Source organism: Delphinus delphis, chromosome 6, assembly GCF_949987515.2.
Source record: "Delphinus delphis chromosome 6, mDelDel1.2, whole genome shotgun sequence".
In the NCBI taxonomy this organism is placed as follows: domain Eukaryota; kingdom Metazoa; phylum Chordata; class Mammalia; order Artiodactyla; family Delphinidae; genus Delphinus; species Delphinus delphis.
This window is the reverse complement of record NC_082688.1, coordinates 102,980,356-103,004,739: the sequence shown is the minus strand read 5'-3', so window position 1 is coordinate 103,004,739 and position 24,384 is coordinate 102,980,356. Positions and strand designations below refer to the sequence as shown.

The window sequence follows — 24,384 nt, the reverse complement described above, 5'->3', positions numbered from 1 at the left end:
TCTATTACCCACTGAGCCCACATTCAGCAATACCCAGCAGGCCTCACCCCATCAACAACTGCGTACCCTCCTTGAATTATCTTTCTTATATTATGAGCCTAGCACGCACCAACGATTTATTTCACTTAGTATCAGTGTGAGTGAATATAATTTAAGCTATTGGATACAGAGACTACCTGTGAACTTCTTCAGTTAACACTACCTTAGCAAAAATGAGAATTATAACCATGTTCAGAATTTTACCTTTTAATCCATCATCACATAATCAAAAACCTTTCCACCAAAAACATTAAATGTCTAGTTCAAAAAACCAATGGAAAAATAGTTTAAAAGATATTATTTATAATGAACTGTTTTAAGTAAAAGTGAATTAGCAAATGAAACGTTTAAGATTACTTGATAATAAGAATGACCTGTTAGTCACTATTATTATTTCTCCTTATAAAAAGAAAACTTTATTGAATCATCATCTTGTAAGTGTATGTTTTGGGTTGTTTTTTTCCAGTAGCTTGATTATCTGGATCGATCATTCATGGTTACAGTTGTATGTGGGTCCTCTAACAGTAGTATCAATTATTACTGAGTGGGTTTGCCAATACTGAGAATGCAGAGCATACCACAGAACATAATCCACACTGGGGATATGGAAAGGGTAAAAATCAAACTCAGAACCTTGGTCTCATTACCATACTCTTACACCAAATCTGATAACCTAACCCATTTAATATGTACATGCTAATATCTCACCAGAAGAAATTCTGTAAGTCTTCCATTGAAAGTTACTCAGTCTCTAAACGTTTGTCATGTTACTCTCCAAAAAAAGCTACATTATAATGCAGTGTTTTTAACTTAGGCTAGAGACTACAGTACTATGTACACTAGGTCCCAGAGGTACAGAGAAATTTAATAACACAGAATCTCTAATTTCTTGTAACTTGTGTGTGTGAAACTTTAGTCAAAAGTAGAAACTAAGGTCCATATAATTCAGGTAAGCAAAACAAAGAGCCAAGGTAAGCAAGGCCAAGGTATATGCAGAAACTAGGTTTATCAGGGTCTGTATTTGATGATAAGGAAAAGAAAAGCACAACCATATAAAAATATTTTCTACAACAGAAAAATAACATCATCCTTAAGACTCAGGAATAACCAAATGGGTCTAAACATGATCTATTACATGATTCAGAAACAAAATCATTGGAGGTGTTTGGCCGTCTCAATGGATTGCAAGAAGCACTGTTTCTTTCCGACAGGAAAAAAAAAAAATATATATATATATATATATATATATATACACACACACACACACACACACCACACAAGGAGAAAGTTACAGCTGACAAGTTAAAGATACATGACGCATGTGCACTCTCTCCTGAAACTATGCTAAAATTACAGTGAATTTTTAAAGACAATGGATAAGAACAAAAAATAACAGGAGAGATGACAGCAGCAGTAACAAATGAAAGATGTCATAAAACAGATGCCATAAAACAATGACTGACTTAACGAACTGCAGAGCCGGACCCTAGCAGACAGTGGGATTTTCCCTAAAACGTGGGGAGGGATGTTTACATTATAATGGTTACGACAGCACTGTTCTCTGCATGAACTAAGTACACTGAGCAAACAAAAAAAAGGAACATAATCCCATGTCCTCCAACACTGTGCCACTCGAACAAGAATGCATCAAAGTCAAAGAAGGCTATTTTATTTTTGTTTTAAAAACTCTCCTACAATCAGAGAGAATCATGATACATTCTAGAATGCTTCAATATTTGGGTTTTTCTTGCACAGCTTTCCAGAGTCTATTTTCTTAACCCCACAATCTATCTATGTGAAATCTTCTTAATGAATTTAGAAACGCTTCATCCCAACACCTGTAATAGTATCTGGCATATAACAGGCATTCAATAAAAATTTTCTAAATGAACAAAAATAAAAGCAAAAAGTATGAATAAAAGGTGGCACTAGTCTGGTAAAGGGCAGCTGGAATTAACCTGGCAAATGGAGTTGGTGCAGAAATTCCGAAGAATGGGTTAGATGCACACACAGCAAGACAGAAGGTTCTCGGAAACACAGCTCTTAGTGATAAAGTAGGACACAGAATGAGGTGCAAGACAGAGTATTCTTCACATACATTAAAAAAACACAGTCCACAAAAACAAAATCACATACTTCAACATGGACAGAAACAGAAGCCACAAATACATAAAGGATACTATAGCATGATCAAGTTTTAAAGCCACAATGAAGACAGTGTGGTGCTCACATGAGAACTGACAAATATACCAATGGAATAGAACAGATGGCCCAGAAACAGGCCTGAATTTGGACAAAAGTGGCACTGCTGAGCCAGGATGGTCTTCTCACTAAATAGTGTTTGGTTAATTGGCTATTCATATATAATAAAACAAACCCTGACCCCTACTACACCACAAGCCACTCATGTAAACTGATTCCAGGTGAATCAGAAATATAAATGTGAATATGTCTAGTACAACACTGTCCAAGAGAGCTTTCCGCAAATAGCCTGTATCTGTGCTGTCCAATATGGTAGCCACCAGCCGCAAGTGGTTACTGAGCACCTGAAATGTAGCTACTGTGACTAAGGAAGTGAACTTTAAATTTTACTTCATTTTAATTAATTAAAATTTAAATAGCCACAGGGATCTACTAACTACCATACTAGAGAGCACAGATCTAAAAGATAACAGAAATGTAGATCTTCCTGGACCTTGGGGTAGAGAAGTATTTCTTATACAGGACAGAAAAAGCAGTTAAGTCTAGAGAAAACATTGATAAACTGAATTATATTAATATTAATAACCTCTATTTGTCAAAAGATACCATTCAGAAAAAATGAAAAGGTAAGTCACAGAATGGAAGATACTTCCAACAAATACAACTGACAAAGGGTTCATATATTCAAAAAGTGCAAAAAGCCTACAAATCAGTAAGAAAAATGACAAACAACCCAGCAGAAAACAAGTGCAAGAGATTTCAGTAGGCACTTCACAAAAGATGATATCCAATGGCCAATAAACACATAAAAAGATGCTGAACCTTGGCGTTAATCAAGAAAGGTACAAATTAAAACCACCATAAGATACCCTCATAACCTCCCAATATTTAAATTTTAAAATTACTGACAATACAAAGCATTGGCAAAGATGTGGAACAGCCAGAATTTTCATATATTGTTCATGAGAATAAAATTGGCAGAACCACTTTTTACTGTGTTGTCTACTAAAACTAAATGCCTACCCCCCCATGACATGATAATTTCATGCATGGCAACGTGCACCAAAAAATCTGCTCAAGAGTGTTCGCAGCAGCATTATTAAGCCATGAACTGAAACAACCACAATGTCTGCATCTATTTGTAACAGAATGGACAAATTGTACAGTTTTACAAAAGAACATTATATAGCAACGAAAGTGAGAAAATTATTACACAAACATAAACTGAGCAAAAAGGCCAGACATAAAATACTTACTGTAGATTCCATTTATAAAAAGTTCTATAACTACAAGCCAAACTAACTGTTAGAAGACAGGTTTACAAGGGGAGGAAAGAGAAAGGAATGACTGGGAAGGGGAATGAGAAAGGTTAAAGGAAGGATGGGAAGTTCTGTGTGTGATAATCCACTAGTGTTTTGTGCACTTTTCTGTGTATATTTCAATACAGCTTTTAAAAAAATACAGCATAGAAACTGTGCAGCCACTTTGAAAACTGTATGGGCGTTCCTCAAAAAAATAAAAAAATAGTGTTTCTCTGGTGACGCAGTGGTTAAGAATCCGCCTGCCAATGCAGGGGACACAGGTTCGAGCCCTGGTCCGGGAAGATCCCACCTGCCACGGAACAACTAAGCCCGTGCACCACAACTACTGAAGCCCGTGTGCCCAGAGCCCATGCTCCGCAACAAGAGAAGCCACCACAATGAGACGCCTGCACAATGCAACAAAGAGTAGCCCCCGCTCACCGCAAGTAGAGAAAGCCCACACACAGCAACAAAGACCCAGCGCAGCCAAAAATAAATAAATTTATTAAAAAAAAAAAAAAGTACTTCCCTAGCGTTCTAGTGGTTAAGACTCCACGTTTCCACTACAGGGGGCACAGGTTCGATCCCCTGTCAGGGAACTAAGATCCTGCATGCCACAAGGCACAGATGGGGAAAAAAAAAAAAAAACAACTACCATATGATCCAGCAATCTGGTATATATCCAAAATAATTGAAAACAGAATCTCAAATGAGATTATTCACAATAGCTAAGAAGTGGAAACAACCTAAATGTCCATCAACTGATAAATGAATAAAGAAAATGTGGTGTGTGTGTGTATAATATACATTTAATGGAATATTATTCATCCTTAAAAAAAAAAAGGAACTCCTGTCATAGGCTACAACATGGATGAACCTTAGGACATTATGCCAAGTGAAATAAGCCAGTCAAAAATGACAAGTACTGCATAATTCCACTTATACGGGGTATCTAAAGTAGTCAACCTCATAGAAACAGAAAGAATGGTGACTGCCAGGGACTGGAGGGAGGAAGAAGGAAGTTGCTGTTCGGTGGGTACAGAGTTTCAGTTATGCAGAACTGGGGGTTCTGTTGCATAACAATGTATATGTGGTTGGCAAAATTGTATTGTACACATGGATATTTTGCCACAATTAAATAACAAACAGCACACAAAAACAAAATACAAATTATAAGAACACATTCAAATGGTTATCTATGAAGGGAGAGGTGCATGGGAGAATGGGAGCACATTATGCAAATAAGTTAACGTACGTGTGACTACACACATGCGTGCACGTGTTTGTTTACTTAAAGAAAGGGCCTCGCCATGATCTATAATGGTAGTGTCATGACCTCAAGTATGCCTCTGAGGTTCAGACAAGCCGAAACAGAATATAAAACAGCAGTAAAATCCAATGATGTTTGAGCCAAACAAACATTTGGAAAGAGAATTAGAACTTCATTTCTTACACAAAAATAAATTCCAGAGGGAATAATTAAAAGTAAATAAAAGCAGCCAAAAGAAAGTACAATGGCAAATAATTTCTATATAATTCTGAAGTGAAAAAGAGCTTCTAAGTATAAAAATGAAAGCAAAGAGCAGAGAAAGGTGGACGTCTGTCCGACTAGGAAGAATATTTAAAGGTTAAAAAAAGTATACTGGGGGAAAAGTGCATCTTAAGACAACAGGTTACTACCTTTCATGTGTAAAAGGTCCTTAAAAATAAGTAGGAAAAATATTAACACCCTCCTCTGAAAGATGAAAAGGTCATTTACCTAAAAAATGATCAGTAAATAAATATATGTGTAACTACTCATCATCATTAGTATTAAAAATTAAGGAATAATGTTTTGCCTTTAAACTGATGAAGAATAAAAAAACATGATAATGACCACTGTTTTAATGATGAGAATATGGACAAAGTCATACACTACTGAGAGAAGTATAAATTTACACAGCTTTTCTGGAGGATAATTTGTCCATACTTATTGAAAGCCTTAAAAAGGTACTGAACAATTCCACTTCAAAGTATAACCTAATGAAAAACAATGATGCAAAGATGTATGAACAACTTAATGCATAAACAACCTAAGTCAAGTAAATTATGAAATGCTATAGAGCCAATTAAATTCATACGGAGATCAATGTTTCTCAACCATGTTAATTTATGCGCAATGCTTCCTTGCTAATTAATACCTTCTGCAGATTCCACAAGCTACATGTTTGTTAAACTGTGTCATTTAAGTTATAAAGACAGACTATGATTCTTCCAAATGACACATGCACTTGTTTCCACTCAGGGTTTGCAATAGTCTCTTCACTTCCCTGACTGAGACTGAGATTAATGCAAGAAAACATTAGAAGTTACAGAATGATACATACAACATGATACTTTTTCTACAAAACAAAGTAGAGCCCCAGAATAAACACAGATACATAAATTGATCTCTATTCATGTGATGGGATGATTTTGGATTTTTATCTTATTCTTTGTGGAAATGATACACAGTTTTCATATTTTCCACGATAAACATATTAAGAATAATCAAGAGTTAAAAATGACTTCTTTGAAGGAACATCACTTGATGTTCTATAACAGCTAATTCTAAATATATAAAAAACTGCCTTGTGTTTTTACTAACTTCCTCTGCCTTAAATGAAACTCTGTGAAAATACAGAAAATATTTACTTTGCTCCTAGACCAAAACATAAAAAATTTTAGGAAACATTAAATGTATTTTCCTTTGATCACATAAAAATGAGAAAACAAAGGACTTTTTTTTTTTTGCGGTACGCGGGCCTCACTGTTGTGGCCTCTCCTGTTGCGGAGCACAGGCTTCAGACACACGGGCCCAGCCGCCCCACGGCATGTGGCATCTTCCCGGACAGGGGCACGAACCCGTGTCCCCTGCATCAGCAGGCGGACTCTCAACCACTGCACCACCAGGGAAACCCCAAAAAAAGGACATTTTTAAGCTTCCAAATAGAGCACTAAGAAAACTTAGTTACTGTTTTTTAATGCTCCTTTAATTCTATTACTTGTTAGAGACAACCATTTGTTTTATATTTCAAAATGTAGTTGACCCTTGAACAACATGGGGGTTATGGGTGCCAAAATCTAAAATAGTCAATGTGCTATTATTCAGATTATCTAACTACCCAGGATAATTTATTTCTAAAGCATGACACAGAATAAGAGCAGGGCATAGGGCAAAAAATTTTAATTACTGGGAATATTACGAGGTAAACTGAGACTAGCAATCTGGATAACAGATGGCTGAACAAGAGGGGTGGCTGGCTGGATGAGTAAATACAAATGAGGACTAGAACCCAGGTCTTTAAACGTGCAGGTCTTTCAAACTCGTTCCAACTTTTCCTTCTCTAAGCCTCTATAGAGAAAACATCATACCTTAATGGCTACTATTAAAAAGTCTGATAAGTACTTTTCTCATTACTATAAAGTTAATGAAACTGATTTTCTTGTGTGATTTATACCACTTAGGCTCATTACTTAGAGGAGTAAGATTTTTTTTTCATTGTGGATGTTCATCCCAATTTATACAGAATTAGCTTTTTTTTTTACCTACTTGACTAGCTGTGTGATCTTAGAGAAGACATTTATCTTCGCTAAATCTCAGTTCATTTATAAATCTGTAATAAATTGAGACATAGTAAGTGTGCATAACATCTTCGTTATTTTACTATGAAGATTAATAAGATTTAGGGAGCTTGGCAGAGGGTCTGGCATATAAACTGTTGTTGCTATACCCATGTCAGAATGGGAAAAGCAATGGACAGGGAATTGGGATATAAGGGTTCTAGAGCAAGGGTTCACTTCTTTGTTAACTGTACAACTTTCCACGAGTAAACCTGCTGTCTGAGCCCCCCAGTTTCTTTATTGGTAAAAAGAGATTGCATTACCAGAGGTTACAAATTTGGGGCCCACAGACTACTCAACTCCCAAGGGTCCATGGGATTTTATAAACTCGGATGTGGTAGAAATTTACATGTTACTTTTACTAATCTCTAGCTGAAATTCAGCATTTCTTTCAATTATGGATGTAGCAGCAGGCCACAGTATTAGCAATACCATGACTTTGTCACTATAGAAATGACATGTTTTAAAATCACACTTCAGCTGTTAGTCACAAAAAAACACATATTGCTCAAAAGTAAGTATTTTTAATAAATTGAAAAATATATTTCAATAGTTTCCTTCACAATCCTATGTATTTTATGCAATTAAAACATTCTTGAGAAGTCCACAGACTTTACCAGGCTACTGAAGGAAGCTACGGCACAGAAAGGATTAAGAACCCCTGCAAACCCTATAAATTTTAGCTCTTAATTTCTATGAACACACCATATACATATAAAGTTCAAAACAGGCAAAACAAATTCACGGTTAGTTCGGGATAGGGGCTAGTAGTGACAGGATAGAGAGGCTTCTGGAGTGCCAGTAATATCCCATTTCTTGACCCAGATGATAGTTACACAAATGTATTTGTTGTGAAAATCCATAGAACTGTACACATATAATTTATGCATTTTTCTATATGCATGATCTATCTTGGAAAAACAGTTTAAACATATTTTTAGAAAAGATAGACTTGAAGCTGTATTTTGGAGCTTCATTATCCTGGTATTGGAATGCAGTCAATTTTAATTTTAATTTTCTAACAGGTTAAGTCCCCAAAGCAGTTTATTAAAAGTAAGTAAGTAAATGAATGAATAAATAAATAAATAAATAAAAAGAGGAAAAGTGATGGTGTCTCTCTGGCTTCCAGAAATTCTGACTTAGTGGTTTTGAAGTGCAATCTAGGAACCTGCATTTTAACATTCTGGTTAAAATTTTTAGGTGGTTAGCTGCACTTTTAGGTGATTCTAACATTTTGTACTCTGAAAGCACAACCTTAGATTAAAAAATTGAATGAAAAATGAAGACAGGTAAAGCCCGGTAGCTTAGAAAAGGAAGCTTATTTTATAGATATTTTGATTTGGAAGAAACCACAGTGGTAGTATTTTCTTGAACTTCTCATATTCTTTCCACAATATTCCTGACAGATGGGCATCCAATTCTTGTGTACTTATTTCCATACACAAAATAAACTAATCTCTTCTTCCACATGAACCCCTAAGTTACAAGACTCTTCGTAGTCTCTTCTTCTCCTGGCTTTACAGCCTTAGTCCCTTCAACCATTACTCTCCAATGTCTCTAAATCTGCTATTCTGCTTGGCGCACGGGAAGTACTATGTTAAGTGAACAGTGCCACATCACTCTAAAACAGTAGGATCTGTCCCTTCACTTAAACAACTGACTAAACCAAGCCCTTTCTATAAACGATATTGAATTCTGTTACACCACATCTTGATTTTGAGTCCCATTCCAGTCTTTCTAAATAATTCAGAAAGGGAATACAAACATATTAACAATACTATCCATCTTTTGAGATAAGCACACTAAGCTTTCTTCTGTACTCTGTTAAGGAGTTTTGGGAATACCACATTAAGAACAAAAAAATGAGAAAGAAATCCTAGAAAGTAACCAGCAGTCACAGAAAACAGAAAACAAATGCTGCATAACGATCCAGAAAGAAATCAGAAAGGAACCACCTCTCTGCTCACTTTTAGCCTTAACTGTCCCTTAAAAATATCAACCCTCCCCCAACACTTTAGCTTATCATGTATATCAAAAAGCCTCAGAGGAACTAGAAGAAGTTCTGAGCAATCCAAAGCCAACAGGAAATCAACTACCTCAACAACTACTGATCACCTAATATGAGCACCCACAGAAACAAAGATCCCTTAAAAACTACGGAACACCACAACGTAACAGCTGCATGGAATCTCCCTCCAAATTATCATTATCAGAAGGAATGTATCCCACCATCCACTTTGTTGTCAAAAGCCATTATATACAAGCTGTGAAAATTAGTAAGATGGGTCAGTTATTTCAGGACATGCTATAAAGAACACTGGATTAGACTCAAAATTTTGGACTCTGACCATGTGATGCACATGATGCCTAAAATCGATTTACCCTTGTGCCTCAATTTCCCTACACACCCTGCTTCTATCACAGAGATTCTGTCAAATAGAAAACTATTCAAACGTGTTAGTTATAAAAATACTATTAAATAACAGCAGAAAATGTTACAGGAACACCAGGCTGAAATATACTCGAACTGAATGAAGACCCTGTTTATTGACCACCCAGTTTCTCTGCCTGGGAAACAGATGGACAGGCAGCAAAGTGTGCCTGACAGGATGACAGGAAGGGGACCTGCCACACCTGAAGGGTAAAAGTGAGACAGAAAGGTGGGTTAAAGATGTCAAAGTTTGATGTGCAAGGTTCACTGCTGCTACAGTATGATCTTTTCTTCTTAATTAAGGGCAATAAAAAGAGTGAGTGGAAATACGTAAATCTCCAGTCAAGTGAGTTTTAGCCAGGAATGCTGACACTGCAGACGCGATCGTTCAAGCATCATTGTGCTTTGCAAAGAGAGCTAGCATCATCATCAGGGTCTAAGAAATGCTCACTTGTTAAGCGCCAGTGTACCTTGGAATGGATGTATAATAGCTGTGGTTGTTAGAAAAGGCTGGATTAAAATTTAGAGATCCAAGTTCTAATCCCAGAGCTTTGCTATTAAACTAAGCAATATAACTTTGTTATGTAAACTTTTGCTAGGATTTACCTAAATATTAGGAAAAGACTATCTCTAGGCTTACTTCCAGTTTTTAAACTGTAACACTATTTTACAGACGTATAGCTATGAACTCATAAAATCTAACCTAAATATATTAGGTATTGATATAAATGTAAGGTACACACATTTATAACCAATGACATAGACGCTGAATGTCCTGAAGACAGCATTATATTAGAAGCTCCAGTATAAGACGGGGCTTAAAAATGTGGAAAATATATTAGGTAAAGTGCATCAGATTAATATTAACAAGATCAAGTTTCAAGAGGGAAAGCCAATAATTACCATCTTTGTTATTTAATCTATCCCTTAAAAAATACACTGATATTTACATTAAATAATTTTCAAAAGACACGCTACTAATCTGAGTTTCCAGATAATTAATTTTTGTCTTTAACTCTTAAATGCAGTTAAGAATGACAGACAACTTACACTTTTAAATAACACAAAGCCCCCATTTGAAATGTAGGCTCTCTCAGAAACCCTCAATGTAAAGCCCTTCAAGATGGAAGTGCCTAGGAAGCAAACTTAATTTTAAATGCTTTTCTCCAAACACCCTTCTTTAAAACAAAAGTGTAGACTGCCATTAATTTTCAGTTAAAAAAAAAAAATACACGGAAGGGCAGAAAATGCCTACGGGAAAGCCAGCTCTAAATTCTGCATAACAAAATTAACACTCACATTTTGGTTACCTAACATGAAAGACATTAGAGCGCACTGAGAGATAACATGTTGGAAGTTCTGGGTTCTGGTTGTTAGCTCTGCCACGAAGAAATCAAGTGATCTCTTAATAGCCTGGCTTTCTCATTTGTAAATAAAGGGAAATGGTAATGACCTGTAAGGTTCCATTTCGACTCTTAAGTATTTCAAAATTCTTATGGTCACATTTTTTAGCTGCTTGAAAACAGGAACAGAAAACTGATTTTGCCCCCCTTCCCACATGATCATTCTCTGTCAAGAAAAGCTTGAGTCTTATTTTCATATTTTCTTCCAACCAAAAAATAATAATAAATAAAAGGAGACATATTTAGTGTTTGTGCATCTTCGAATCAGACACTATTAATCATTTCTTTTAAAATTAAATTACCTACCTCACTGGGTGTTGTGAGGATTAATTCATTAGTGTTTGTAAAGCACTTTGAGATCCTCAGGTCAAAGGCGCTATAGAAGTGCAAAGTAGTAGTATTATTACTAGATTCTTGCTTATTTAAGGAATTTCACAATCCTTTAAAAGCTAACTCTGTGTTATGATTTAGACATCTATTTGTAAAACCCTGCATTTTATCCACATTACTTTTAACTCTTCTTGAATATCTTATAGATAGACAGGGGCAGAATGTTTGGAAACAAATGATAAAGGTTTAACTTTGATCTACAAATGCAGGGAGAGACTAAGGGAAAATCCATTGTGACAAATTCTGTGCAGCATAAAATTTTAGTGAGAAATCTTGTCAATCAGATTTAGAAGTGTGCCTAAGTTGTACCCAAAACAAAACCAAACCCTACTTTAATCACAGATTCTGTAATGAGAAATTCCTTTCTTCAAAGAGAAAGGGAAACAATTTTCAAATCAACTCCACTTTAAGAGGGGTACTGAGCTTATAAATTACGTTACATGCGTATACATGCAACTGTCATTTAAAACCTTTATACTTAAATCACAGTAATAGTATTAGTATAAACTGATGTCAAAATAATTAAGCAGCTTTTTCTTTAAACTACGCTCCCACCCCCAATTACACAAAGCAAACTATGCACTGAAAAGAGGTCAAAGCAATTTTGCTTTTATGGAATTTTAAGAGGAAAAAAAAAAGAGGGCCAAGGCTTTAAAACCAGTTAAAATCTTTTATTCCACACTTCCCACCCCTTTCTCTAACCAAATCTTCTCACAATTAAATCAAAACAACACACACACGTACACATACACACACACAGAGCTAAGAGAATCAGAGCCATCTATACATTGGATACTCTGCTCAATAAACACACTTTACAAATCTGCCAACATCCTCTGATGAGATTCTCCAGCATAAGCTCCAGTCCCAAGAGCAAACTGAAATTTAGATATTAAACTTTAAATACTTACCTCCTGCTCCTGTTGAAAGATGACGACTCTACCACCTTTATCTCCGGTTGCTAGTAATTCTCCAGAATGATTAAATTCTACTGTAGAAATTATATCTGCTGTATAAGTGAAACAAAAAATGAAAAAAAGACATTAGTTCTTTCTCAACTCACTATAGAGTTTCTTAATGAGAACTTAGCATGTTTTTCCTAATATATTCCAAGTCTATATATCAACCTGCCATCAGAAATAAAGTAAATCTAAAGTTCTTTCATGAATATTTTGCTTCACCCAGAAGAAAAAAAACTCCCCAGAGTAAACCAGTGACACTATTTTAACAAACAGGAACACGACAAATAATAAACACAAGCACTTTATTAATATTTCACTAAATTCATGAATGTAAGGAAATCAACAATTTGTGAAACATTCTATGACAGCACCATTAAACATTAATATCGATAATTATTGTGCTAATTTTCTTTCTGATATACTTTTGATAAGCTTCTTTATGCAAACCCAAAAATGGTCTATAAAATTAAGACAGATATAAATAAAATGGGGAAATTTTTTAAATGTAAAAATAATTGCAGGTGGAAATTTAACAATCATAAATATATAAATTAAAATTATGGCTTCTTAAACAAATGTTTGCAAATAGAACACACTTATACCAGCAATGCTTTGTGCTATGCACCTTCAACATGCACAGCTCTTCTTGTGGCTCCCAAACACAGCAGGGGCTACTAGAATCAGTCATGTTACACCCAAAGTCGGTGCTAACTTCACAGTCAAGTTCAAATAAAATTATCAGGGTTTTTTTCCTTGCTTTTTGACACCAGAGCCATTTTCCTAAAGAAAAAAATCTAAGTTACAGAATTGGGCATTAAGATAAAGCAATTACACTAAACAATTCACCATTTTCACAAGCATTATGCCATATTAGGAAAGACCCTATCATACGCATGTTACATAAACAATCAAACTTTTACCATAAGAGAAGGGTCATTTTCTTGCCTATATTAGCTAACCGTAAGAATTTTAAAATGTAACTTTATATAGTAAAGAACACTGTATACTTTAAATTTTAAAACTTACTGACCAATGTATTGTATCATATCAATAACCTGTCCAGCACAGCATTCTACCATTTTTTCATTTTAGTGATTTTTCCAAGTTCAGCTTGATTTTAGAAAGCTTTCTTTGCTTCCTCCATTGTCTAGGTCCAAGGCACCTTACCTTTTTGGAACACTCTGAGAACCTACTGAAAGTTCACATGCTCTCCCAAGAAACTGTACATATTTAAGTACACACAAAAATTTGCATATAATTTCAAAAGGTTTGGACAGCATCCCACCTCCAGGTTAAAACCTTTAGCCCAGACAACTCACCGTGGCCGGTGGTATCAGGAGGAAAGAATAAATCTAGTGTTTACACTACATGCAAATGCAACACCACGGTGTAAAACTGAATATACTGTACTATTCTGTAAAGCCCAACATCTAAATACTTAAAAGCCATTCTATTAGGTGCTCTGTACTGTATTTACCTCTGTAGTAAATATAATAAAGGATTAAAAACATACATAGTCCCTGCACTTAAAGCACATTATAGTATAGTTACAGAGAGAAAGTAAGTAGGAGCTAACAATATCAGAACAAATAGTTACATCTTATTTGAAGGTTAGATTCTAAAATCAGGGAATAAGGTAAAAGCTATACATAGTAAAAATTATCTTTAAATTCAAATCCCTCAGACAGACACCACTTTGGAAATGTAAACTCTTTCTCTTGTTCTTTAAAGTCCAACTCAGCCAATTTTCCCTACAGCATTGATAGCTTGTGGTTTCTTTGGCTAACTCATCAAATGAACTAGTTATTTTGAATATAAAGTCATGCTTCACCAAAAACACCTTATCTCTCGACTGTAGTGTATGCTCTTGGCTTGGTGAAATGCTCACACCCGATACCAACTCCAGATTCATTCTCCTTTTCACTCAATGGAATAACAGGAAGAGTAGGCTCAGTATTTAAATTATTTCCTCTTTCCCCAGGTCCAAATTGTTGCAACCACCTAAATTAATTCCTTGTTAGGTAGATGAACTATTACAGATAAGACTTAACAGGGCATATGTCAGTGATCACGGTATGACCAGCCTGGCTGGCCTCTCTGTTGGGCAGTAGTAAAAAGCAGGGAGGACAGAATGCTGCAGGATGGGCTCCATTTCTAATGGGGAGAAATGTCGATCTTCCTTAGGTGAACGGGACAGGGGGAAATCTAGAGGTGATTAAGTCAGTAAGGAGATCATTATAATAAGAGGATTGAGGAGATCTGGGATGGGGGTGGTGGCAGTAGGGATTCCACACCTGTATTATTCTTAGAGACAGAACAAGAATCAAGGAATAAAACAGCAGGCACAATACCCCCAAGTACTGAAGACGTTACTGACTCACATAGCTGGTTATAATGAGGTCACTGAACATCGGATGGGGAAGGGAAGGAGACGTGTGTGCACGTGCATGGGGGGAGCACATGCATGGGGTGTGGAGGGGAGGAAGGAGAAGAGGAAAAGACCAATAATTTAGTGCAGGACGCAACAGGAATAGTAAGACATCTGCCCTTACAATGTGTCACTTCTTATGCTAAGAATGGTTATTTTACAACAAGAACTGCAGAGTAAAGTGAAATGATACGTGTTTAGTACCAAACCAGCTTTGCAGCAAGGGTACAAAACTCTAAGAGGTACACTTGAGACAGGCTGAGGAACCCTAGAAACAAATGGCCTACACAGTGAGAGGCTGAACGTCAGGAAACGACAAGAAACAAAGATCTATACCATAAAAGTCAACCCACTTTAAATCCTTGAGGGAGAGAAATATTGAGTGAAAGGCATACAATTTTCTCATTTTAGATATTTTTAAGACACTACTGTTTGTGACTATCTTGCCAAAAGCCAATGAACAAACAGAAAATTTTAGAAATAGCTAACCAAGCCACTGACGCTTAGTGAGTAGTGTAGAGGAATTTTATTTGGGGGAGGGGTGGGCAGGCAGACTCATGGCCTCCTTGCTGTGATTTTTATACTGCATATATTTAATATAGCCATATTTCAGATAAGTAAATTATTTTCCTGCCTTGTATGATGAAGTTAAATAGGTACCACGCCATGGTGTTCCCTCCTCCTTCCCCACAATAAAAGAAAGGGGAGAAAAGAAACACCATGATTTCTGGATGCCTGGCCATCCACACATGTGTGAGAGAGCCACCATATACACAAGCACCTATTAAATCTCCAAGTGTACGACTGCTTTTAAAGTTTTTTTGAGTTGTAAAATGCCTAGATCTCACAAGGTCTCACTGAGAATATGACATATAAAAATGATGAATAAAAGGGAGAATAAGATCAAATTCTGCTTTGTAGACCAAGAAAAATACCCAGGAATCCGTTATGGAGTATGCTATGAAACTGAGCTTTGAGCTGTATGTGCTTCTACACCCTGGCGTGCCAAGAAGGGGATATGGGTTTGCCTGGATACGGCAAGCACCCAAACCTGTAACCTCCAGTTCTGAGAAAGCTCTTTACCTCAGTTTACCTCAGTGTGCCATACAAACATTTCTGTTTTCAAGTGTGCCAGGATGTGTAAAAGATGAGGAAGCATGGCTCTAAAAATAGTGCTCCCACATCATGTGCACTGATACCCAAATGAGGTTGGTCAAACACTGCTATCTATGTATTTGAAAGTAACAGTAATTCTGCTCCTAGAAAATATTCTTCTAATGTTCTGATTCCTATGCCATTGAAAAATATTACAGAGTAGATGACTGCAGGAAGTCTACAACAGCACTGTTCGACAGAACTCTCTCGTTCCCATGGAGGTGTCCTATATCTGCGCTGTTCAATACAGTCATCACTAGCCACATGTGGCTCCTGAAGTTTTAACTTTAGCCATGTGTCTAGGGGCTATCATACTGGACAGCCTAGGTCTAAAACATTACAGAGTGGACACTGACTTCTACTGCAAAGCCAAGAATGCTGGAACTAGGAGAATTTTGAACCTTTAAACAGTGCACTATGGGTAAAACAGAACTACCGTGCACACACACACCCAGATTGTTACCTCAAGGAGCAGGCTGAAAATATAAATGCATTTCATGAAAATTTAGATTCCTGGATACTATTTTTAAAACAAACTGTTAATGAAAGCCTCAAAAACTTGAGAACACTTTACTCTTGAGATTAAAGTCACTATCATATACTTTAAAAAGGCAAAGACATTAACCTCACTGTTAGAGTCATATTACTGAACTCAAGGCAGGGTCCAGTATAACACATCAACTAGGTCTGTTCTCATAAACCAACGAAAAACTTCCTCTTCTAAAGAGAAAAATAAGAATCTTTCCTATGACCAATAAAAATGTTATTTCACAATGGAAAAAAACACCTGTGTTAATCATCTAAAGAACATTCTAATACAGTTAATAAAAAGGAAGGACTCTATCAGAACATCAGACAACGGTCCTACTGTGCCTTAAGTCAACACACAGCCATTTTAGGCACACACTAAAGCAAGATTTAAAAGGCACAATCTGATTTTTGGTAAGAAAACTTAACACAATGTTTTTGACCTTTGTTATGATATTCTATATACTATTAATAAAAACCAAGGAATTTATAATGTGTTACACAAAATGGAACTCTAATTTCTTCCAACCTCTTCGTTCTAGACTGTCAGCGCCCAGGTTTCCTCCTAAGAAGGTGAAATAATCACTTTCTTTTGGGGGTGGAACGGTAATTGGTGGTGGTGGGAATGACAACAGCAGTGTTACTGGTCTTTTTTCACTTCATCAGGCACACCACACCATCCCCTTGTTACCTACCTTCTCTATTTCTTATGTACTCTAATAAACAGAATAGGACACAATCAATCAGACAACCGAAGGTTCAAAAGTATAACACGCTCAGCATAAAAATCAGATGAGGGAAAATTAATAGATAGTATCTATAAATGGTAGTAATTAACAATAATGACTAAATATTAAGTGATCAAATTATTATTAGCTCTGACATTCTCTAAATACTTCAACTCCTGCACTGTAAGACACTTTATGGGGTTACTCATTGATTTTATAATTCCATTTCAGGACTACAGTCCAAATAAATAATTTGAAAGAAACCAATTAAAATTAGTACCAACACGGTTATAGGTGAATTATTTACATACAGGCATACTTCATTTTATTGCACTTCCCTTTACCATTCTTCGCAGGTACTGCGTTTTTTTACAAATTGGAGGTTTGTGGCAGCCCTGCAAGGACTAAGTCTATCAGCACTATTTTTCCAACAGCATTTGCTCACTTCCTTTCTGTGTCACATTTTGGTTATTCTCTCAATATGCCAAACTTTTTCATTATTATTATTATTTTATTTTTAACAGTGATCTGTGATCAGTGATCTTTGATATTACTATTGCAAAAAGATTATGACAGCAGTTTTTTTAAATAAAGTGTTTTTTCAATTAAGGTATGTACATGTTTTTTTAGACATAAATGCTATCACACACTTAACAGACTACAGTGTAGTGCAAACAACTTTTATATGCGTTGGGAAACCAAAAAATTTCATGTGACTCTATTTACTGCAGTCATCTGGAGCCAAACCCTCAATATCTGAGATGTGCCTGTTATGAAATAAGCTGAACGTATTTCAAACATCCGATAATGAGGAAATATAAAAGTAACCTCTAGTACACAGGTTGGAAAATTATGGCCCACCAGCTGTTTATGTAAATAATGTTTTATTGGAACCCAGCCATGACCATTTGTTTATGTATTGTCTTTGGCTGCTTTCACTTGACAACAGCAGGGTTGAACAGTAGAGACAGACTGAAAATATTTACTATCTGGCCCTTTACAAAAAATGCTCCTCAACCCCTGCTCTAGAATATTAATATAATTGGATATTAACATTAAATGAACAAATATGACTTATGTGGGTACAGAGACACAACAAACTAATGTCAAAGCACACACTGTCTACAGACAGGTACAACTATAATGTGCCAAGCACTATACTAAGTGAGCATTTACATATATCCTCATTTTATCCTTCTAATACCACTATGATATAGACATCATCTTCAATTAATAGGAGTGTACGAAAGCACGGAGAGATTAAGTAACTTGCCTATCACACCTCTGTCAAGTGTCAGAGCCAAGATTCAAATTTAGCAGGTGTGAACAATCATATGGATAAGGTGGCAGCACAGAATCCTATAAATCACTGGATGATGAATAAAGAAATAATATATGTGTTCAGTTTACTGCTTCTTTTTCATTGCCAAAATGTCCGTGTTCAATAAAACATTCAGAGTCAAACTACATCACCTTTATACTATTTACTAATGACCACATTACAGTTACTTGTACCCCTACCATAAAACTGAGCATTTTTTTCAGCACCTGCTATATTCAAGGGGCTGGGTGATCCAGTCGAAATTCTACCGTCTAAAGGGGCTTAAAGCAGAATGTAATCACAACAGATAAACAGTTAACCAAGAAAAGATTTAGTAAATGTTTAAGAGAACCAAAGAAGGAATATTGTAAGGCAAAATAAACAATTATAAAATGAATCCTAAGCATAAAGACTGAGTAAATATATAAAGATGCTCCCTTCATTTTAAAAATAAATGGGGAGGAATCAACTAGAATAAGCTGCTTACATATTTTTACCCATCTGGATTATAGATTCCCAAAAGTTTCACTTGAAACAGTTAACATAGCATCCACTGAATGCTGACAAACCTGATGCTGTATTTTTCTCAATATGATTAGTCTTTATTTAAAAAAAATTTTTTTACTGACCTAAGAGAATTTTTATTGTTAAATACAGATACACTTTTTAATGAAACAAGAATGTGCAGTATTTTTTCAATAAAATTATGTCAGATCACAAACATTTTTACTTAATCCTAAATTTAACTTAACCTGGTCCAACCTGTTATTTATTCTTATTCCGCCCAGAAAAAAATGCATATACTTTAACCCGTGTCGCAAATTCACTTGCTCACAAAAACATTACTGAGCACTTACTGTGCTATCACTGAGACATCAGTATTAAGAGCCCCCCCATAAGAGCAGCTCACACTTACACAGTGCTGGGTACTGTGCTAATCATACCCCTCAATATGATTAGTCTTTAAAGCTAAGTAACATAGAAGAAAATTTTAAAGGTTAAAATTCATAAAATACTATAAACATTGCTGCAGCAAATAATTCTAAAAATTCAGGCCTAGCTACTTTATGCATCACAAGATAGCATAAATCTCATGACAAGAGGTTCACAAAAATTCTATGAATAACCACTGTTTCTTAAAATTCTACATTTTTGATATTATCTCAAAAGGGACCGCTCTGACGAAAAAAGCAAGCGTCTGCGAAGACTTGCTGCAAGAGCACCTGCCAGCGTGGCCTTCTAGGTATCAAATGAAACTTTCACACCTGGAAGAAAATGAGCTTATTAGCAAGTTGACTATACTGAATCTTGCCTTTTTGCAAATAATATTTAATTTCCCACAAAACTCTACTAGGTAATCAGTCTCCTTTCCTTTTTGTTACATTTCAGTAAAAACAAAGGTTAACAAAGAACACTACAGCTAACTGCATAAACGAAGATGTCCCAAAAAAGTACCAATAAAAATGTGAAGTTAACTTTGCACTTCCTCTTTCAAAAGGCTGAAGTGAAAGACAGAAGTCAAAATTAAAAATCTGTAATTGGTCTTCCGCTTCTGGCCATGCGGGAGTAAGACAATCTGGATTCAACCTCTAGCTATGAATGACTAGAAAACGGAACAAAATATATGAAACTGTTTTCAGACAATGGACAACATGGAGTTTAGGACTGTGAACCCTTAGAGAAGAGTAAGTGAGCCCTGTATTTGCCCTAACTTACCACCTGGACAGTGCAGTGAGTCAGGAAGAATCCAAACATAGGCCAGCAACCTCACCGAGTTGTGGAGTCAGAAACTGGGGGTTAGGGAAAGCCAAAGCAGCTAGATTTTTGTGGATAGAGTACAAAGAGAAAGTTCAAGGGATCTACAGAGATCACTAAAAATCTTTGGTTTAGTACTGATCTGAAGACATGTGGTGTGCCACTCCACAAGGCCTAGAAAAGAACCATCAGAAAGTTTACAAGTGTTCAGAATAAAGAGGTCTCCCACTCAGTCAGAGTAAAGAAACCTCATAATTAATAAGGCATGAGGTAGAGTCCTCAGAAGGGTATCACCTTAGTGGTGAGACTAAGTCAGCACCATATTGAATTTGTCCTGACAAAGCTTAAAAGCAAACATTGAAAAACTGATCTCAAGTAACTTAAACACGTGCAAGGACGGAATCCGACAACAACATAAATTCACGTCTGGCATCTAAAATCACCAGGAATGTAAGGAAGCAGGAAAATATGACCCATAACCAGAAGAAAAACCAACCAATAGAAACAGAACCAGAAATGACAAAAATGATGGAAGAATCATTTTTAGAAGACAAGGGCCTTAAAATAGCTGTTGTAAAAAAAAAAAAAAAAAGCTGTTGTAAATATGCTCCATGTGCTCAAGACAAAGAAGGAACATGTGAAAATGAAAAGTACACAATTTGAAATGAAAGATACACCAGATAGGGATTAACAGATTAGATGCTGCAGTAGAAAAGGTCAAGAACTTGAAGGCCTAGTAACAGAATCAAAACAAAATGATGCAGAGTGGGGGGAGAAAGAGAACAAAGTCTTGATTTGTAGGACAATATCAAGTGTTCTAACATACGTATCACTGCAGTCCCAGGAAAAAAGGTGGGGAATATTTGGAAAAATGACCAGTGCTCAAGCATGATGACAGTATATGTAGAATAATCCAAACAAGGGATAAATGCAGACTTACAAAGGTATACAGTAGTGGCAACTCAATAAACTTCATTAGTTTTTTGTTAGTGATGTGACTGCAAAATCATGAAGAATTCCAACATTTCAAAGCATAATCTTCCCCTGATTTACAAAGTAAACTTTAGTATACACATTAAACACATACTAAAAGTACCAAATAGAGTTGGGTTTTAGGCTTAGAAAATAAAGTCTTTTTCAGCACCAAGAACATTTGGCAGAATATTCTAAATCATGCAGACCATGGAACAACTTCTTCCTGTTCAAGACTGTCCTGCAAACTGCAGAATAGCTAGCATACTCAGCCCATGCCTAGTAAGTGCCAATAATGCCTTTAATCATTGGTAAAATTAGGTAAAAAAAAGAATTCAATAGGACTAGAGTCTACTAATATGTATCTATTTGATAAAAGGTATGGTGAAGATATAATGGTCATAAATCTTCATACTCAAAAGATTTTTACTTTATACTTCATATACTTCAGAGTTATTAGGAATAGAAGAGTTGACAATAATTAGAGAAGGTGGACAAATCCTTTTCCACACCTGACAGATTAAAAATAGGTAGGGAGGGCTTCCCTGGCGGCGCAGTGGTTGAGAGTCTGCCTGCCGATGCAGGGGACACGGGTTCGTGCCCCGGTCCGGGAAGATCCCACATGCCACGGAGCGGCTGGGCCCGTGAACCGTGGCTGCTGAGCCTGCGTGTCCGGAGCCTGTGCTCCGCAACGGGAGAGGCTACAACAGTGAGAGGCCCGCATACCGCAAAAAAAAAATAAAAAAATAAGTAGGGAGGCAGGGAAGGGAGAAAGGACAGACACTTGAAAAATATAATTGATACACACACACACACACACACACACACACACACACACACACACACACACACACACACACACACACACACCTTCATACCAATATAAAAATACGTATTTCTTAAAAAACTCAGGTGCAGCGACAGAGCCCCTTAAAAAATTTTACTTATAAAGACCACATTCTCAATCACAATAAAATTAGCTAAAGATTAATAACCACTGGTTCTAATCAACCACTTAGTAACCTTAAAACTCTAAGGGCAAAGATAAAAATCAGTACTGCAATAAAAATATTTTAAAAGATTTATAGGAACATAAGTATATAAATATTTAAGAGAGTATTGTTCTTTTTTAAAAAAAGAGATACAACGATCACTATAAAACAAACCAACTTATAAAAACTGAAAGAATAAAAAACCTGAAATCCCACCACAAGGGATAACCATAGGTAATGAATGAACAATCTTTTAAGCAAACTCATGCAAATTGCAAAATTTGTATGAGATGTATTGATATTTATATATGTTATGACTTCTGTAAGACCAATTTCAGTAATGGAATTAAAATTAACTTTACTCTTTTTTTTTGATCACACAAATAACTACTTTGTAAAAAACTATAGTCATCTACTCTTAACCCCTCTTTTGAGAGAATTTCAGTATAGTATATCCTTCCATAGTTTGTCCACATGTACTTCCCATGCTCAGTACAAAAAAATATCTATTGTGCTGAGAAAGAATGTTATCTACATTATATCGCTGAGTTAAAAAAAAGTTACAAATCATATTTGATCCTACTGAACAGAAACAAAACGATCAGAGCATTACGGAATTGGTGACCAGAGCGTAGACAGGGAGACCTGTAACAGATACACGAATGACAGACGAATCTCTACAAAGTAAAAAAAAGTAATGAGGTAGCACTACACACCACTCAAATGACTAAACTTTTATCTAAAAATTGACAATGGCTGGTGCTGGTATTGAGCAACTGGAGCCCTCACATACAGTTGGTAGGAATGCAACCCACTTTGGGGGAAAAATTTGGCAGTTTCTCATAAAGCTAAAAACAAACACCATGCAACCCAACAACCACATTACTAGATGTTTACCCAAGTCAAATGAAAACTTATATTCACACAAAAATCTGAATGCAAATGTTTATAGCAGCTTTATTTGTAATCACCAAAAACTGGACACAAACCAAATGATCCTCAACTGGTGAATGAATAAACAAAATGAGGTATATATCCATGCAATGAAGCACCACTCAGCAAAAAAGAAAAAGGAACAAACTACCAATAGAAGCAGTAACATGGATAAAATTCAAAACGCATTATGCTAAGCGATAGAAGCCAGATTCAAAAGGCTACACACTACATGATTCCATTTATCTGACATTCTGGAAAAGGTATAACTACAGGGATAGGCGTGGGGTAGAGGTTGACTACAAGGGGACATGAAACTTTTTGGAGTGACGGACCTGCTTTTTATGTTGACTATGGTAGTGACTGTACGGTTTTTATCAAAGCTTGAAGAACTATACATAAAAGGAGAAATTTCACTGTATGTAAATTATACCATAAGAAAACAAGAACAAAATCCAACTACTGGAATCTCATCTCAGACATGCCAAAATCTGTCTCTTACGTTTTACTTACTGGTTACAAGATGCTTTCCTGCTCTAAAACCTTCAAGGTCCTCTAAGGATTACAGAAGAGTTTTGAAGTACTGCCTGGCATTCAATCTCCTCCATAGTATGAAGACCTCCCTTAGGTATACCATCCTACTTCCTAGTACCATAGCACTCACCAAATTCTCTAGTGAAACTGAGGTTTTTACACCTCCCACATACATACTTTTGCCCACCCTCAACTACTCCTTCTTTAGCTTGGATATATTGTCTACCTTGCCTGAAATACCTTCTTTCCTCTCCCCCTTCCTTCAGCCCTTCTGTATGTGCTCCATCAGGGGAAAAAAACAAACAAACAGAATTAATTCATATAAGATTTCTGGAGAGGTAGAACTACACCAGAAGATTAAAATCTATAGATGTAATAAAATAAAAATGTGATTTTTACACAATAACTAAATAGAAGACAAGTGGACTAGGAAAAATACTTGTATTTCTAGAAACAGTTCATATAACATAGGAGAACAATTCACAGAAGGGGAAATACTAGTAAAACATAAGGAAAGAGCCAGTCAAATCAAATTAAATAAAATTTTTAACAAGACACCATTTTCTATCTCCTAAACTAGAGGGAAAATACTAATTGTTCATAAGGCTGGTATTTGCCTACACTGTATATAGAAGTATATATTATTACTGTAGAAAACTACTTCATAA

At 35.9% G+C, this 24,384-nt stretch overlaps 1 protein-coding gene across 1 annotated transcript in view; it reads right to left on the bottom strand.

The window, feature by feature from the left end:
- PPP2R2A (protein phosphatase 2 regulatory subunit Balpha) overlaps window positions 1-24,384 on the bottom strand; it is an 83,554-nt gene that overhangs the window by 17,057 nt on the left and 42,113 nt on the right. The window contains exon 3 of the mRNA XM_060015191.1: window positions 12,320-12,417. Coding sequence (XP_059871174.1) covers window positions 12,320-12,417 — 98 coding nt within the window. The remainder of the gene's footprint in view (window positions 1-12,319; window positions 12,418-24,384) is intronic.